Below are 19,536 nucleotides of genomic sequence, written 5' to 3' on the forward strand. Positions count from 1 at the left end.
ACACTTTTAAGTTTCCTTAAAATGGACTCCATCACGAGTCTGAAAACTCAGAAGACTAAACCTCTGGTCCCAGGGACCGATCCAAATTGGCTCCTGCAACATTATCCTGAGACGTGTATATTTGCCTTCATTCCAAATGTGTGCACAGTTGGTAAAGCAGAACTTCTATTAGCTACAAAGTAAATCAATTTGGAATAGTGAAACACATCAGAAGAGAGAGGCTATGAAGAAGCTATAACTATTGCCTGGACATGCAATATTAGTTTATGACTTACTGTGTTTCCCTGAAAATAAGACCTATCCTGAAAATAAGCCTAGCTTAATTTAGGGGGGGAGGTCTAATATAAGCCCTACCCCAAAAATAAGCCCAAGCTAGGGCGGGGGTTGGTGGAGCTATCCCACGCGCCCCACACCCACTTACAGTTGCAGCCAGGTCTCCCAGGCCCCAACACCTGCCTCGCCGGCTCACTTCTGCTGCTACGCATATGCGCGCATCATCCTCGGCCTCCATTTCGCCATCAGAGACCTTCAGGAAATGCCTCTGCAGCTGAGAATGGAGCTCTGGATTGACGTGCCCAGTGCCCCATGAGCTCCATTTCGCTGTCACAGGCCTTCAGGAAAGGCCTCTGAAGCAGAGAACCGAGACTGAGGCGTGGGCTGAAGAGGCCTTTCCTGAAGGCTTCTGACAGTGAAATGGAGGCTGGGGGGCACCATGTGCATCAATCTGGAGCTCCATTGTCAGCTGCAGAGGCATTTCCTGAAGGTCCCTGATGGTGAAATGGAGGGTGGGGGCAACGCAAGCAAGTGGCGGCAAGCAGCCATAGAAGAAATGAGCCATCTGGGCAGGGCTGTCGGTGCTGCTGCAGCGAGGTAAGACCATGGAAAAGACATCTCCCCAAAATAAGACCTGGTGTCTCTTTTGGAGGCAATAATAATAATAAGACCGTGTCTTATTTTTGGGGAAACGGTACTGTCCCAAGGCCAAATACCAGAAATTTTAACTATAAATTTTTAGTGGGGGGAAGGATGGCTTATTGTGCTGTTGATTCTTTAAGCTACTACAGTCCTAATGATTCCCCAACTAAGTCTCAATGGATGGTTGCCTTACTCCTGGTCTGATAATATCCAGCAATACCATGCTGAAAAATATTTGACCACGCTGGTCAACTAACATAAACTTCTTTAAAGTTTATAAGGAAAAAAAGCAACACCTCTGATACAAGTTTGCCTATGGGGTAGATAAAATCGTTTGATATATTTGTCAAACTATGAATTTCTGCAGGTTTCCAACGCAATTTGTTTCATGAAATGTATTCATGCTGGGAATGTAACAATTCCTACCTCTGTAAGAGATGCTTTATTTCTGTGGTCAAGCAGATGAATAAGCAGAACCCACAGCTCTTTTATACAGATACAAGTATAGTGGTGAGTAATAAGAGCTTCCGAGAGCCTAACCTGCAACAAATAACATTTTAACTCGGAGAAAGCAGAAAACATTTATACATGAACAAATGTCAGAGATGGAGGAAGCGGTTGAAAAATATCACTGAAATACTTAAAATGGGTAAATATGAAAAGATTAAACCATCCAGCAAGTAGTATAAATTTTTTCTTTCTTTTTTTCAAAAAAAAGAAGCTGTCAGATCTTTGTAAGCATGTGCTTGAAATCCAAATTTAAATGTGCATTATCTTTGTTGTGTTATAATTTCTTTGCCTACTGCAATTTTTCAGAAGTGACTCCCTTTAAGGCAGAAAATGGATAGGTGTTAGCTTATGTGTGTATGTTAGAGAAAAAGAGAAGAGACTTATCTAGATCTGTCAAAACCACTGGGAATTATTTATGAGCCTAATACTAAGAAAATGTTTAAGGAGCGTTCACCTCAATACGATTCATACACATTGATCACTTCTTTATTGGTGAGAAATTATTGAAACTGTCCTACTGGTAAGACTTAGAGAAGGTAATTTTGGTGACTTCTTTCTTCCGGTCCCATTGTAGAAACCCTTCTGACTCTTGAAAGCAATTTTTGGAAGAATGACCTACTTAAAAATCACATTTAAATAATAGGTAAGGTTATCGTTGAGATTTCAATTGTCGCTTTGACCATTATTAAATAGTTCATAAGCAAATCTGTTTAACATTCATATAATTCTGGAAAAATGCTTTTAAAACTAGTACACTAAGCCTATGCTTTATAGATCAATACCACAATCCTCTCTATATTTTCTCATTATCCAGTTTGCCGAATTCAACAGAGCTTGTTCTTGAGTACTGTGGTTATTTAAGGTTACCTGTCAGGTATTAAGGGCTACTATTCAGGATGGTTGACATTACAATTAAAACCTTAGTGATAGTCAGATATCGCTATCTGTTAAGCTCTATCATACAACAAAACCAACAAGGATCTTAGAATAATTCAAATAAAAGGAACATGCAAGCAAGAACTTTTTTTCTAGTCCCCACAGCATCAGCATGAAAAATAAAAAATAAAATAAAATCACAGACTCTGAATAAAGGATATCTTAGGAAATTTCTACAGCATTAACTTTGTAAATTCTGAAAGTATGACAAAACTATGTTATTGCTAAATAAACCAATATTTTCAAATTATTCCACATTAATTTTTATGATAGAACCTATAAATGCACAACTTTAATGCCATTCATGATAGAATAAAAACACTACATTGTTCGGAAGCAATGCAATATTTCCTGAACTGTTAGTCTGCCATCTTTAATCAAATGAGTTATACCTTGATGTACCAGCAGGTGGTATTGTAGTCACATGTAGCAACTGAATACCACTCCCCTTTTAAGATTTAAAAAACAAAGTTCCACTCCATTTTGCATTACATTTGGAAAATAAATACTTACTTTTTACATGTCACGTAGATTTGCCCTTTATCCAATTCAAAACTAACCTATTTGATAGTTTAGAATTAATTAGCTGAATAATTTATTTTGCACTTGGGAACTTTGGAAGGTAAAGGAAACAATGCATAAGAAAGATTTATTAAATAAACCTTTTGGTGGTTTTTTTTTTAAAAAAAGATAGGCTATTAAAAATTGTGTGTGTGTGTGTGTGTGTGTGTGTGTGTGTGTGGGCACGCTCTCTCCCATTTTATAACAAACTTACAACTAAAATTAGGAGATAAATGGATATAATAACTCTTGTAACCAGCTCTTTTGCTTCCTGTCACAGTCCAAAGACTGTTGATCTCTCTAGCTCTCTCGACTTTTTTGCCATTGCCGGCAATAGGGTGGGCACAGTTTCGCTATGAAGCATCCAGCCCGCAGGCCCGGCAGTTTGATACCCCTGCTCTAGAGCATTAGGGCCGTAGGAAAAGAAGGAATATCTGGAGATTTCCATTTGCCAAAGGCATCACTCACTTTTATAGTTCATAGATTTTATTTCTGTACAAAAGCACTTCTCATCAAACTGTATTTTCATTTAACCATCTCACAAAGCTGAATTAATAGTGATAAGATGAATTTATCTGGGAAATACTATTTCATAAACAGATACATTTCTACTGTTTCAGAAATTTAGGCAACATTACCCTAATACTGAATAAAATTGTAATACCTTTGAATACTTCTTAACTGACAAACTTATCAGATCATATAAGAGGTTTCCACAGTGATCTTCAAACAAACTGATATTGGTTAGAGTTTCTCCAGTTAAATTGGTAAACCTGTGAGCATATATGGTTTGCCCTAGAAAAACAAATAAAATGAGAAAATTAGCTTAACGAATGCAGAAATAGAAATATATGTTTTCACTGCAAAAACAAACAGCTGCAAACCAAACCTATAGTCATTCCTTTTCTAAATTTATCATACTGTAAATCTCAGATTTGTATCATTTGGTTGTATCGTTTGTGGGTGATCTTGGAACCAGTCACTCACTCTCTCTCAGCCCAACTCATCTCATATGGGAGGCGAACATACTTATAATACACCTCAGGTTGTTGTGGGGAAAATAGACGGAAGGCGTATTAAATACATTTACCACCTTGAGTTATTTAAAAATAATAAAAGGCAGTATAAAAATAAATAAATGAAATAAAAAGGTTGATATCACTGTGTCTTTGTAGTAGGATGAAAATGTCCAGTGTTGGTTCAGTAACAGAATCCTGATTTAGATGGGTTTCCCTTGCAAAATATTTAATATTCCCTTTAGATGGGTTTCCCGTGCAAAATATTTAATTGCAAACCATTCCCCCCCCCCAAAAAAAAAAGTTTTAAAAAATCTTACATATCAAACTCATTTATACAGGAAGCTAAATTGGTCATGACTAAATTAATGCTGATTCCATTACTGTGGCTTCGTTAGTTTCCTCTAAGCGTAATTAACTTTTGTCCAAAATTTCTATCGCAACCAAGGAATCCCTTTACTCTATTTTACCCTCCATCAGTGCATGCCTCAAATGGCCTCTGTGAGAATTCTCCGAGTCTTTACATTTGGAGATTGCTCAGGAACAGAGAAAGGAACAGGAATGTCACTGTCTATTAATGTTCAGTTAGAACTGAAGAGAGGGAAAGCATTTTTGGGGAAGCACCACTGTATGCATGGGTAGGAAGGGAGACAGGAGAATTATATCTGAAAATGGTTGAAGTTATGCATTTCTAAGGCTGCCCTTCGTCCCCTTTTTCTCTCTGACTACTGAAAGGAAATTCTAAAATTTAGAAAGGAGGATAAAAGCAATATTTGGAAGGAAGCACTGCTGCGTAAACAAGTTCTCAGAACAAAAGCACCCCACACTAGCTTTTATTGCAAACTCTAAATTCTTATTGTTAAATAATGTACAAAGGACGCAATCTAGGATTTAGCATTGTAAAACGTAATAAAGCTGGATATAAAGTTGAAAATACCTATCTTTTCTCCTTCAGCCATGTGTTAAACTAGCTCTCACAGTGAATCTGAGCAAACTTTTTCTACTATAATATGTGACCTTCAGTGTCTGCCCAATTCAAAATGTTACCCTCTCCCTATATTTTGCAATTCCAAGAACAAATATTTAGGGGTAGAGTAGCCTGAGTACACTGAACATATTGAGTAAATGTGAATAGGGTGCCTTGTCACTTAATTCATACCTTTTTATCAATTATTAAATAAACTTGTGGAAGTAGAGGGGGGTACAGAGAAGTAAGGAATAAGTGGCATTCATCTATCATTCAGTAGCTAAGATTGACAGTACTCTACATCAATGCTGAATGATGTCTGGTTACCACTGATACCTTTAAAATGGAATTGTCAATCAAGGAATTGTTTTTAAAAAATCTGAGAACATCTTTATGCTTCATTGGCCGTAGTAACTGGGACCTTAAGAATAGCCATTTTTGAGACCACAATGCAATTCTAAACATTGTATTTTACTGGACAGTCTAAGAAAAGTTGCATGAATAATTTTAAAAATACTGCAGGATAATCACATGTGAGCATACATTACATCATGTGCCTTCAAAATATTTTTATAACTTCACTAATAAAGATAAAGATAACTGTTAAATTTAAAATTGCGCTGTAGTATTAACAGACTGTTGAGTGTGCAATTTGTATAAGGACCTTTTACCCTTTCAAAATACAGTGAAAACAAAATGCATTTGTAAAGAATTAAGTTAGAAATTCCATCAAAATCAAAAGGACAGTAAATGTTTATTGATTTTAAATCAATAGGACAAATAATAAATAGATGCATTGCATTGATCTTTTAATTGATTTATAAGCGAAGTTTTGCTGTGAAAATATATAAATCAATTGAGTTATTTATTGATTTTAAAAGTGGGGCTGCACAGATATAGATGAATCAATCTTATTAAAACTGTTTATAATTTGAGAACTGAGAGGTTGTAGTAAAAGAAAGTGAAATAGAAATAACCAGGGCTTTTTTTCTCATAGAACGCCCAGAACGGAGTTCCAGCACCATTTTTGGATGGAACCTTGTAGGGTAGGCAAGGCGGGTTGTATGACGTGTGTGAGTTCTGGCATCTTATTATTTTTTTTTACAAAAAAAAAGCACTGGAAATAACCTATTTTAGGATTTCCCAAGATGGTTCCTTCAGGATATTGTCTGCATTTCAACATATTAGACTTTGGTCTCCATAATTCACTGTCATTTTGCTAATTTAGGATAACAGGAACTGAAGTCTAACATATTCTGGCGGGCACCCGGAGGGGAGAGACTGATCTTCCCAATCACCAGATATCAACATAAAACAGTAATCTAATCTTCTCTGTTTTATTTAGCTTCCATAATTTAAAAACATGTTTGGATTCTCTCCCTAAATAGCAAAAAAACAACAGGAAGCATAATCTCTTTCCATATTTTAGCTTCTCTTGTATTTCCTGGTGAATTACTTGGAAATATTTTTTTACTGCACCTCCCTGAATTGAATTCATGAGTTACTAAATAGTCTTAACAACTATTGTGTAAGCTTGGGTCTTAATAGAGCTGTGGGCAAATGATCAGCTGTAAAAACTGAAACTGTGCATAAATAAATGTAAGCATTTTAAATCCCAATTTTGCAAGCAAAAATAAACAGACTGATCAAACTGTTTCAATCCTAGTGTACTTAAATGTTTTCCATTATATATGAAAATTTGAACTTTGAATGTCAACTTGCTAAAACCTGGACCATAAAGTCCTGGTTTAAGAATCTTAATAGATCCACCAGCTACCAAACAAAATCCAAGAGATAATGGAGGGACCATATTTAAAAATATGAAGATTGATGTAAGAAAGTCAATATGAAGAGAGTAAAGGATGAAAATGCCTGATATCAATAATATAATCCACAAGTTCTTCCCTTCCTTTTGTAGATTGCATCACTTTTCCTGTGTTTGTCCACCCTGTCATACATATAAGGAAGCAGAGCAAATGCTGTAACTTCTGAGCGAAGAGCCAGAGAGCTCACTAATTAAAAATAAGCTTCATTTTGTCATTGAAAATTGTACAGTTAGTCCTTGAGGTATGACTATTTGTTCAGAGACCAAATTTACAGGGACACTGAATGACTAGTGGTTATACCCAGTCCCTAAACATACAGCCATTGCAGCACCTTCAACACTGAAATTTGGGCACTTGGCAGCCCTGCAGCATTTATGACCACGGGCATCTTCAACTCTTCCATCCACCTATCTCCCCACACCTCTGCTGATCCTGCCAGCTTTACCACCTCTGCCAGCTTTACCACCCTCAGATTACCTTCACTGTCTTCTTCCTGCCACTGATGAGATACAACCAACCTCTTTGTTGGGCAGTTGCTGACCGTGCCAGTTCTTCTTCCCAAGACTGTGCTCATCTCGTCCGAATTGTGTGTAGCCTTCTGGTGAGGGTTTTGGAAAGCAGATTGTGTTGGCCAGGTCAGTAATGGCAGATGTGGTGGAGTGTTAAGGTGGCCCAAAAGGAAGAGATGGGGAGAGGTAGGCAGATGGGTGAGATGAAAAGAAGGCAGTCTCTTATCTCACCAAGATTCGGAGCTGGGAGGGACCAAATCAGGAGTAGCTTGGATCGGTTGGAACCTTGGCTAAGGACTAGTGGGATCTGCAGAATTCAGAAAGAAGTGTATTTAATACTATGAAAAATAGTATTAAATAAACTTCTTTCTGAAGACTACAGAATATAAACTCTCCTTGAAACTATTGTTTTAGCAATTATTTGCATGTACTGTATTTATCCTTCCAAATCCCAACATACAAATAACACAAAATATATAAGCCAGGAGACTCACTTTGCATCTTTTCACCAAGAAGATGGAGGATTTCTAACACTGACCAGTGAATGTCTATGTACAGATGCAGCAAGTGCCATGATGGAGGAAATAACTACATTAAAAAATATCCAAGAAAAATATTTTAATTTATATATGCAAAATAAACTATGACATATAAATTTTTTAAAATGAACTGGCCCTCCATGTGCTGGAAACTGATAATTAATGTAGTAGGAAAGATGTAATATTACTAAAATGATGCCAAATATCATCACTTTTTAAAGGGTTGTATGTATCATGACTCAACAGAGAAAAGACAATTCTTTAGTTAAAAAAACTATAAGATCATGCTATTACTATTGCAAATAGGTATCCAGTCATTTAAAAATTATAGCATCACTACATGTAGTCCTCATTTAGTGACAACTGGGACTGGCAATTTGGTAGTTAAGCAAAGAGGTCCTGAAGTGAAACTGCAATTATGCTTACAATCTTACTTCAGTTTCCTTTGCTTTACAAATGTGAAGGTCATAAATACAAAAACTGGTCGCAAAGTTAGTTTCAACACCATTATCACTGTAGTCAGTGGTGGGATTCAAATACTTGAACAACCGGTTCTCTGTGTGGATGCCACTTCCGGAAGTCCATTCTGAGTCGTGGAGGCATCCCAGACCCAGTATGCCCCACTGGAAGTATGTAGACGCCACTTCCGGAAGTCCATTCTGAGCCTTGGAGGCCTCCCCCATCCATGCACTTCCGGCAGTCTATTCTGGGCCTTGCAAAGAAGGGCTAGGGCATCAGCCAGCTCACCGAAGTCAACAAAAAATTAGCTACCAGTTCTACTGAACCGGTGCAACTAGCTAAATCCCACCATTGACTGTAGTCACTAAAAACAAGGCGGTTGCTAAATGAGAATTCTCTGTATATGTAGTATATTTTTATCTTTTTATCTCCAGGAACGTTTTTCATTTTTATCTCAGCATACATTTAAACTAAAATATTCTGAATTTCCTATATATTCAATAGTAATGATTTAATATGCTACAAGAACAAATTGTTTTGGGAAACAATGATGGGCAATTCAACACTTCTGAATTCATTGAAGGGTGAGGATTTTAAGTACTTTTATACAGGTCAACTACAGTGTCCTATGGAAGCAGGATTCTCCATCTTACTAGCCACAGAGAAACTTCTGAAAAATTTCCTAAAATAACGGAGGCGAAGAAAACAAAGGCAAACTGAACTTGGGCTGGGACTTTGAGAATTGAATGAAAATAATGTGCAGAGACACTACTCCCCCCCCCATTCCTAAAGGCACATGTATTTTAGAAGGCAGACATCCTAATGTACAGTATCTCACACACATGCATACTAGAGATAAAATCTTTCCCAAATTCAGAATTAATGGGGAAGAAAGACTGGGACCTGTGTATGAAATTCAACAGGCTAGATGAGAAACCTCCTGGGGGCTGGCCTACAAATTAGAGATCTTTTATATCTACGCCAAGGGATGAGCCCTAATAATATCACTTCTTAAGTCATCACTTAATAATGGTACTGACTTTGTGCCATATCTTATAGCATTCCCCTGTGGCTTCTCATCAATGTCCCAACATTTACAAATAATACATTCTGTATTTTTTTTTTTTTGCATGATCCTCATGTTCTGATAATATTGCTTATAAGGAAGAAAAAGACAGACAACCTTTGCTTGAGGCTGAATGGTATTTCCTTCTAAAATGCAAGCAGGGAGATCATATAAGTGGCCAATATGCAGCGTCAAAGAATAGAGTTCTTCAACAATCAAGGAAGGAAGTTGTGCTTCTTGTTTCTCATATGGATGGAACAGCTCATCTTCTGTTTCATGTGGCTCCAGATACCTGAAGAAATTCAGGGATACATAGGATTGTACAACATAAAAAATATACAGAATAGATGAAACAAGACTTGGCATCTCACCTGAAGATGAAAACTTTCACGTATTGCAGGAACTCAACACATTTGTGTCTTATATTCTGTGCTTCTAAATGAAGGTTTGCAGCTTGACCTGAAATAAATCAGAAATTAAGGATGTAGTTTTAGGGAGCGCGTGCACTGCCCAACTTTACTTGATCTTCATATTAAGGATAAACAACAATACATATTATCATAACTGTATATTATTGAATTATCCACACCAGTGTAACAATTTATTACTTTATAAGTAACTCAAGATGGTGAACGTATATAGAATATTCCTTCCTCCTCCTATTTTCCCCACAATAACAACTCTGTGAGTTGGGCTTAAGGAGTTTTTCATCCCCAAGGCAGGACTAGAACTCACAATCTCCTGGTTTCTAGGAGAGCTCCTTAAACACTGTATGACCCACACATACAAATGGATTTTTCTGTTGGTTGTTGAATTTTCAGTCTTTCAAGATGGTGCAGTATGTATTTTTCATCAAGTAGGCAGTCCCAGGTTAAGAATGCCTGACTTAAGAGCAACTCCCTGTTACTAAAAATGGCAGATAGCATTCTCCTTCCTCAAGTGATGAGGCACTAAAGCCGTGTATTATTTTCAAGATCCACTGAAGCTGCATGTTTTTAATGTACACCCTGTTTTTAGTGGTTTTCAGCAGTTCCTGAAAGCAAAGCACAGCTTCAGCACTTGGCTTGAGGAAGGATAATGCCATCTGCCATTTGTAAGTCTAAGTTCTGACTTAAACACAAATTTGGGTTAAAGACAGGGTTAGGGAACAGAACTCATTCTTAACCTTAATTTGGGACTGTCACTATGTGTATAGGACATGATAATCAGGAATATTTTCAACATAACACTGATGGAACTGTTTAAATACATTTCTATGTTAGGATTGGGGAGTCCATTGCCCAGTTTCCTTTATCTTTCACTATTAGCCATGTTGGTAGGAGACTAATGGGAATTTTAATTCAGCAACATCTGGAACATCACAGCTTCTTAATCTCATATTCATTTCAGAGCCTATCAATGTTGTATGTCTCTTTAAAGGCATTTATGGAGCTTCTGCTTTATGGCTGCCTGCTCAGAATATGCTATGCGTTTTAAGAAAATGGCAACATCTTTATCTATCAAGCAAAAAGTATAATTGTATTTACATTACTAATATTTTAGTTACATTGCTTGGTATTGAAAACATGAAGTACCAAACCAGCTGTCAAATTTTCTGTTAGATTATTTGGATTGCTGCACTGTTTTTAAGATTTGTTTTTGTTTTGTTTTGTTTTTAAAATAGGGATGTGAAATTTGTTAAGTATACCACATAGCATCAAGATGATAGTATTTCTTTTGTTTTTCCTTTCTTTTTGTCCCAGAAGAATCATTAAGGCATTAGGCTCCCCCCCCCCCACACACACATAGCAAATAAACTAAACACAGCATAACTAATATATATATATATATATATATTCAGAAAACTAATTCCTTAAAAACAATTCAAAATTCCTGGGTCAAAATGTGTCTCCCACATGTAAGGATAGAGTGAAAAATAAATATGTATCCAAATATTTTGTTGGGTTTCCAGAATCCGTATAGGATGGAATCTGACAGTTTTTTAAAATCGTTAACAGTCAGGAATAATTACTATGCAAGCAGTCCGCAACCTTTCTGCTCCACAGACTGGTGGCAGCGGTGGGGGTGGTTTCGTGTGCGCAACCTAGATCCCATGCATGTGCAAATTAAGGTTCATGTGCTTATCTGCTGCTTGTATGGCCTGGTTCCCAACAGGCCACGGCCCAGAACTGGTCTGCAGATCAAGGGTTGGGGATCTCTGCATTACCATAGTAAATATGTATATCCATATATACCTGTATATATAGGAAAGTCTTGGATAGGCTCTAAGTATTTATCTATGTGTACACAGACACATACACACAATTTTATTGTACAAACTATTATAAGGCATATACAAGCTAAAAATATTTTAAAATTTACCAAAATCAGATGAACTTGACTGAACAAGATTTTCTAATTTGTATATAAATTGTCTGTCAAATTAAAAGAAAAAGATGTTACTGGAAACAAAAGCATATACACAAATACCATATTCAAATCATACATGTATCTCTGTACACACATAATCTCTATACATACATACACCCATGAATATGCACATACATTATACTTGTTAAACTTCTTTTTTCAAAAAAAAAAAACATTTATCTTTGCCAATCATCCATGCCAACAAGCTTGCTAGCCTAGGTAAAGCATCTCTTTATAGGAGGATGGACTCTTCAATCTTTACTAGGGGTTTCCTTTATAAACAGCTTGAACTTCCATTAAAGTTCAATAACAATTTATTATAATAATATACTTAGTGAAAGTCCTCAGAACAGAATAGCTAGAATAGAATAGTCTACGTTTTAAGAAATATGGAACCACATAATAACCACAATATATTCCAGGAATAATAATAATCATCATCATCATCATCATCATCATCATCATCATCATCATCATCATCATACCTCAATAATCCAAAGAGAAGTGTACAAGATTCAACTAAAGCAATTTCAGTAACCCACTGAAAATCAAATAATTCCACAATGTCCTTTTCATAATCAATTGGAAAGGGATCCAGCTCCAGTAAAATCCTAAGAAACAAAGTTAACATTGTTTATAGTTCCTTGAGCAACATCCATAGGCATTCTTTAAGTGGGCACCCTCCAGGTGAGCAGGACTGCATCTTACAACTAATTCCAATATCCACCCATCTGGAAGATTGCACACATCTATTCAATTTATATTTTATTAATACATCATAGCCTTGCTCATTAGTGACCAAGGTAATGGTTATACTTCCATTGCTGTATATGTTCGCATTCACTCCATTTTAGAAGGCCCTTTAAAGCTAAATTGTGTACCATATAAAAAATCTAATCCAAATATAACTACTTATTTGCGGCTTAAATTACTTCATGTACCCCATAAATGTTTAACTTTGCCGCACTATACAATCAACTTTCTTAACACGAAATGCATTAGGGATCTCAGGAAGTGGATCTCCAGTTCAGGAAATCTGATTTCCAGATCATGTCATATGCCCGTCCCACAGTATTTTTTTTTCTGGATTGGTTATGGGAGATTCCAATTCTCAGCCTAGCACACTTGACTGCACAGTTAAAAAGTATATTTGAGGCATTTTGGTTATTTTCTGTATTTTACAGTCATTCTCGTTTCTTGCTAGTATATTATCACTTCTATACTTCAATAAACTAGCTTTCGGTCGTGATTCATTGTCATAAAATCAATCACAATAGCCCAATGTAAGTACACAAATATAAACAAAAGTACTCCTGTAATCCAGAAAAGCACAAACAGCAACTGGCCTACCCCTTTGAAGAAAGCATATGGGTTGGGAATGGGGAAAATGTTGCTCTCCTCCCTTTTCCTGCTAGCAGTGTAGTCTCATGGCTTCCAGTTACTAATATGAAAAATATCTAATTGGGTACCACTACTTTGTTAGCCCCATAGAAAAGGATCGCTTAAATGAAATGTAGGCTGTATGACATTATCTTGGAGGGCCATATGACACTGAAGGGCCTGATGGTCAGCTAATTTGAAGAAGCAAGGGCTAAAGAAGTAAGTGAGCTCCAGCCAGCTAATTAGCAATGAACATGGGAAGGTTTAAGACCACCTCATGGACCACCACAGACCCGTTTGAGAATCACTAATATACTATCACAACTGAGTCCCATATTTCTGTTGCTAAGTGAAACATTTGTTAAATGAATTTTGCCCCATTTTAAAAACTTTTCTTGCTACATTTGTTAAGAGACTCATTGCACTTATTAACATGGTTGTTAAGTGAATCTGGCTTCCCCATTGACTTTGCGTGTGAGCAGGTTTCCAAAGGTGATTATATGACCCCAGGACATGGCAATGGTCATAAATATGAGTCGGTTGCCAAGTGCCCGAATTTGGTCCATGGGCATGCTGTGATAGTCGTAAGTATGAAAAAAACGGTCATAAGTCACTTTTTCCAGTGTTGTTGTAACTTTGAACAGTCACTAAATGAACTATTGTAAGTCGAGGACAAGCTGAAAGGCACCAGGTTAGGGAAGTCTGTCTAAGGCAGTGATTCTCAACCTGTGGGTTGGGACCCCATTTGGGGTCGAACGACCATTTCACGGGGGTTGCCAAACAACACAGTCCGCCATTTTTTCCCCCTTTTCCTTAGCTGTGCTACTCCCTTTTATTCTATTGGCTTTCAAAAGCCAATAGGAATTGTCCAGGCTGTCTCTGCCCTGCTAAGCCCGCCAAAAGTCCCATTCTGCAAACGGTGCTGCACCAGTTGAGTAGTCCTTGACTTAGGACCGGTTGAGTAGTCCTCGACTTACGACCGGTTGGGGGGTCGCGGCATTAAAAAGGTTGAGAACCACTGGTCTAAGGCATGATATCTATATTCTACATTTCAATATACAGTGCTTTTGCTACAGAACTTTGTCCCTCTTATCATGGGATTCCAAAAGCAACATATATTTATTAAATTTAAATTTATATATTTATTAAATTTATATCTCACTATCAAGCGACTGGCAGCATATACACAGACCAACCATATAAATCAGCTACAGGAAACCTAATTTAGGGCCTGTGTGTTATAATTCTTTGAATCACTAGTACTGGCCACAGAATCAGCATTATAAATATATTACTTATATAACATAGAGCCCAAACTAAGCAGAAGAAATCTTTTAGAGATATTCATACCATAACAGTAATATAAAAAATTATCCCCAAGATCTATTCAAACAAAAGCCGAAAACACTAATGGGATCATAGTGGCACACAGCAGCTGTTAGAAGAAGCTAATTAAACATTCCAAATTCTCAGTTCTGCACATACTCACACACCAGGGATTTTAATACTATTCCAAGTAATTATGATACTGGAACATTCTTAGTAAAATCCAGCTTGTCTAATAGTATGTTCAAAATAAAAGTCCCACGAGCAGCATTTTAGGTCTTACATACCTCTTAAGAGAACCACTTGCTAAATAAGAATCAGGAGAAAAGCTTTTTCCTTCACTTTTAAGGTCAGAGACACAAGAAAAAGAAAGAACTCTGGAGTATTGTCCTTCTATTTCCATTGCGGCCTCTAAGCTCTCAGTAAGCGAAGAAGGCACGGAGTGAATGCTGGAGTCATCATCCATTGTTCATGCTTCTCCCTGGAAAAATAAAAACATGCAGCATACATTTTTCCATATGTTTGTTTTTCTGAATTATCAGAACTAAATCTTACCTATTAAAGCAGAATGTGATAGATTTCCCACAAGGACTTAGAAATATGTCAAGACGCAATAAGTTTTCAGATCAGCTGAGCATCTGAGTACACCAGAATCCCAAAACTATCAACTAAATTTACTGCGTAGGCTGAAACATAATATTAAATTAGCTGTAGATTAATATTTACAGTTGTTTTCCTGATGTATTGCAGTAAAATCTCTTCATTCACATCCCATTATCAAGTTAGCTGAGTAATGCAGATTATAGTTCAACATATTGCATCTCAATGGCATTATGCTAGGGAAAACCAAAACTAGTCATAATAATTATAAGATAGATGCTGAGCTCTTACGTGTTTCCTTCTTTTCTTTTTACATAGCAATGAGATTGAAAGCATTTGTTTCCTTTTTAATTAATCAGTAGAGCATCAATTCACAGAGTTTACGTATTTTGCTATGCCATTGTGCAGCTTTGTTTTTCCTTTGGGATTAGTGTGATTTTTATTCAGTTTATATCCTGACTTTCTGTCATAAATGAATAAAGTTAGAGCCCAGCTAATTTTACCTTAAATCAACTATGATTCAACAAACCAACCCTTAATATTATGTATGAACTGGATCAGCAAGTGCAACAGATGCAAGTTTTTCATAATGCCATAATTCAGTATTTATTTACATTATGTTACTGAGGTAGATATCACATTCTGGGGAGGAGCTCCTGGAATGTCTCCATTATCAAAGGTTATGATAACACCTACAAAAAAGGGGGCTTCCTCAGTGGTTCCTCAAGTTGAGAAACTCTCTCCTGGATCAGTTTTGTCAGGTTTCTACCTTACTATCTTTTATGTCCCTAAGAGTCTCTTTCACCTTTCTCAAATTTGTTCGTTATAAATTTAATCTTGCTGGTACGTTTTCCTCTGTTCTTGGGATTATTACCTATTAATTTCTTATGAATTTTTAAAATGTATGGTCTATTTTTATTCTTTCTTATAAATCCCTTGATTGACAGGAAATTTCAAATAACTTCAATAAATGCATAAAGAATAGATTGTCATGATTCTGCTTTTGTAAATTTGAACAAACTATGAAAAGCAGTAGTAATAGTCCTATAAATATTTTCAAGTAGGGATGTACATATAGAAGTGGCATTATTTTTAGAGAGACAGCAATTCTAAGGGAACTCGCAAATGGAATTAAAAGACACATCTTCTACCAGTTCCATCTTATGCTGATTTTCCATCATCAGTTTAAATGAAATCCCAGCATGAAAGGGATAAGGGACAGTGGAGTACCCTTGCTTTTGTTTCAAGCGTCTGTTCATATTTCCTTTCCCAATTAATTTTAATCAGAACAAAAATATTTACATAGGCTTCAAACTGATATACTCTTAACTAATGGGCCTCATTTTGGAATCTTTCCAGGCAGTGACTCTATGATACTGAAAACCTGTGTGTGCCTTTTAACAACTAGAAATTTCAGATTCATAGATGTAACTGCCCACCTTCACTGACATAGGATTTCAGCTCAGCTGTCAATTCAGAGCCCAAGAGCCAGACCACTACTATATGTACTAACAGTTATATTTGACAGATCACACACATTTGTACCAGAATGTCTCTGTACCAGAACAAATATTTGATCAGAAAAGTATATTCTTCCAGATAGTTTATTAAAACTACCTTCTTAAATTAGCATTAAATTGGGTCGATTGTAAGATAATTCAAAATTCACTGCTAACAGTGAACACTTACTTATAAGGCCTTTTATTATTTAAGAAAATGGAGTGTTAGGTTAAAAATGACATCTATTTAAAAAACTTTAGTGACTTTCAGTACTATTGTAACACTCTCTAAATATCCAGTCAGCATAGCTGTTGCAAGACCATATGGGTAATGAAGTTCAAAGCAAGGTAATTTTTCTCCTTGTTTATATTCAGAGATTAATCTGAGTTTCAGATAACAGACGCTATATTTTGAGCCATGATTCTATTCATCATATCTATAAAGAAGTACTCCTTACTCCATACAGCGATTTCTAGGAAATGTATTTCGGTGAATCTGATTGTTAATCTGAGGTTTTTGAAAAGTGGAAACTGCCAGAAGGCTGGACCTTTCCAAAAGATGGAGACAGTCTATTACACTTTTGTCCAACCCAATGCATATACCGATGCACAGGATCCCCACTCCCGTCATCACTAGTCATTATTTCCTCGGGTGAATCGGGAGTCACGGAACTTGTAGTCCAAGACAATTGAAGGGCAAATACCTACCCACTCCGTAAAGCAACAAGCGAGCACCGGTGCTGCAATAATTCCTGCGGTGGACAAATCCCGAAACTCACTTTAGAAGTCGGACATGCAAAACAAAAGTACCTGGGACAAAAGCGCTGTTCCTCTAACCTTCGCACAGGGCAATGTGACAGCGGCGTATGCTGCAAAGCGCCGATCCTTTCACAACTATCACACTTTCTTCCGTGGAATAAACTGCAGCCGCATATCCGCCGCCGCTCCGTAATTCCCGCGCAGAACCGGCACTAGGTTACTGCGCGTGCTCAGAGGAAGAGGGGATCATGACGTATCACGTTCTAACTGGACACGAGAGCTTCCATAGAAGCTTTTCCCCTTTTCTCGCTTCAGGGGCGTCTTCCGCCTGTGGGAGTTTCCCGAGTGGAGGCGGTCGCGGGTGAAGAGTCGCGTGACCCGCTGTGTTACCTTTGAAACTAAGTGGTTTCTAGAGGCGCTTCCCTCCGCTGATCAATTAAATTCCGGCGGTTCCACGAGGTTTCTGCAAAGAAGGGATTTGTCGGTTTCGCACTAGAGAGAATTGCAGTCAGATGGTGTTTGGTGGGATCCCAGCCGGTTTGCTTTGTTAGTAGAAGGTGCAAGTTGGGTTAGTTCAGATCACCGTTCATTTATACGAACACGGGACTAAGTTTATCCAGCTTTACACTGTTTGCTCAAAGTGGAAATCATAGGTAGGATTAATGCTTCGGAGTATAGGCAGTCCTCGACTTACGACCACAGCTGAGCCCAGAATTTATGTTGATAAGTGAAAAACTTGTTAAGTGAGCTTTGCCCCATTTTACGACTTTCCTTGCTACATGTATTAATACAGTGTTTCCCAAACTTGACAATTTTAAGGTATGTGGACTTCAACTCCCAGAATTCCACAGGCAGCGTTGCTGGCTGTGGAATTCTGGGAGTTGAAGTCCTCATGCCTTAAAATTGTCAAGTTTGGGAAACACTGTATTAAGAGAATCACTGCAGTTATAAAATTAGTAACATAGTTGTTAAGTGAATCTGGTTTCCCCATTGACTTTGCTGGTCAGAAGATAGCAAACTAAGATCACATGACCTCGGACACAGCAACTGTCATAACTAGGAACCAGTTGTCAAGCATCTGAATGCAAATTATGGGACCATGGGAATGCTGCAACAGTTGTAAGTGTGAAAAATGGTCATAAGTCAATTTTTTTCAGTGCCATTGTAACTTTGAACGGTCACTAAACAAACTGTTGTAAGTCGAGGTCTACCTGTATGCATGCTGAGCTGACCCTAGTATAGGTTCATGTTCTCTGTAGAAAATTATGACATAAAAGATGCATAGCTGGCCATGGATCATGCAATTGTACAATGTAAGTCCCTGCATTCGCTGATGGAGATGGAGTGATTGAATTCCAGATACAGTGAGTGAGTTCCCAAAGCATAACAGCAGATAATGATGTTTGTTTGCTTTTAGCTTGGCTTCCTATGAGTCCAGCTGTTAATTTCAGCTGTATATTGTACCATGGTTTACAGCTTTCAGTGCTGAGTGTCTGTGTTTGTACAATACACTAGGCTAAAACATGATTGAGAATCAATGTGGATGTGTGAAGCCAACCAGGAAAGTTAGATTATGGAAACCCATGGTTTGAACCATGGCTTATTAGTGAATATAGCAAATTAGATTTATTCAGGGAGGTTGAAGCAAATGATGCACTGAGTCTTTTTTGCTTGTCTTTGCTTTATTGAACCCAAGCCTGTTTTTCTTGAGTCCTTTGATTTTTAGAATCCTAGGGTACAAAGAAAAAATATCTGCTGCAAACTCTGCGTGTTGTCAGGAAGGGCATCCAACTAGTAAACACTCAGCTCCATCTAGTCACCCCGATTCTACCCTGAATTAAGGGATTATAGGATCATGAAAAGGAGTTTTTGTCTTTTAGACTTAATTTTGTCTACTTCTCTTTTGCCATACCAAATGGGATTAAAACTATATCTTACTGAAAAAATATAAAAGGTATTATCCAGGTCCCATTTATTTGAGGGCTACATGGAGCAACACTCAAGAACCAGTGATGCATTGCAGGCCCTCCAAATATCTACATAGTTTTAAAACAATACCAAACAATATTTCATAGTATTGTGTGCAATCAACAAGTAGTTGTCCTTTCAATTTTTTTAAGTAACATGTTATAGATGGGCATTGTATCCACGGGTGAGGAACAAGTAGCTCTCCAGAGGTTGCAAAACTATAACTTGCAGCAGCCCTAGGCAACATAATTATTGTTGAGGCTTAGAGCTGTCATGCATTTAAATATAGAG

General features: G+C 37.2%; 1 protein-coding gene across 1 annotated transcript in view; it reads right to left on the reverse strand.

Annotated features, from left to right (window-relative positions):
- Positions 1-17,577, reverse strand: part of MMS22L (MMS22 like, DNA repair protein) — an 81,692-nt gene extending 64,115 nt beyond the window's left edge. The window contains exons 1-9 of the mRNA XM_039356080.1: positions 17,329-17,577; positions 14,707-14,900; positions 12,199-12,324; positions 11,666-11,718; positions 9,676-9,763; positions 9,422-9,596; positions 7,735-7,828; positions 3,587-3,717; positions 1,342-1,455 (exon numbers count right to left, since the gene is read on the reverse strand). Coding sequence (XP_039212014.1) covers positions 1,342-1,455; positions 3,587-3,717; positions 7,735-7,828; positions 9,422-9,596; positions 9,676-9,763; positions 11,666-11,718; positions 12,199-12,324; positions 14,707-14,885 — 960 coding nt within the window. The 5' untranslated portion in view covers positions 14,886-14,900; positions 17,329-17,577. The remainder of the gene's footprint in view (positions 1-1,341; positions 1,456-3,586; positions 3,718-7,734; positions 7,829-9,421; positions 9,597-9,675; positions 9,764-11,665; positions 11,719-12,198; positions 12,325-14,706; positions 14,901-17,328) is intronic.
- Positions 17,578-19,536: the final 1,959 nt, after the last annotated feature.

This window comes from Crotalus tigris, unplaced genomic scaffold, assembly GCF_016545835.1.
Source record: "Crotalus tigris isolate CLP2741 ecotype Arizona unplaced genomic scaffold, ASM1654583v1 scf7180000018784.18638703518:1950463, whole genome shotgun sequence".
NCBI classification, from domain to species: Eukaryota; Metazoa; Chordata; class Lepidosauria; order Squamata; family Viperidae; genus Crotalus; species Crotalus tigris.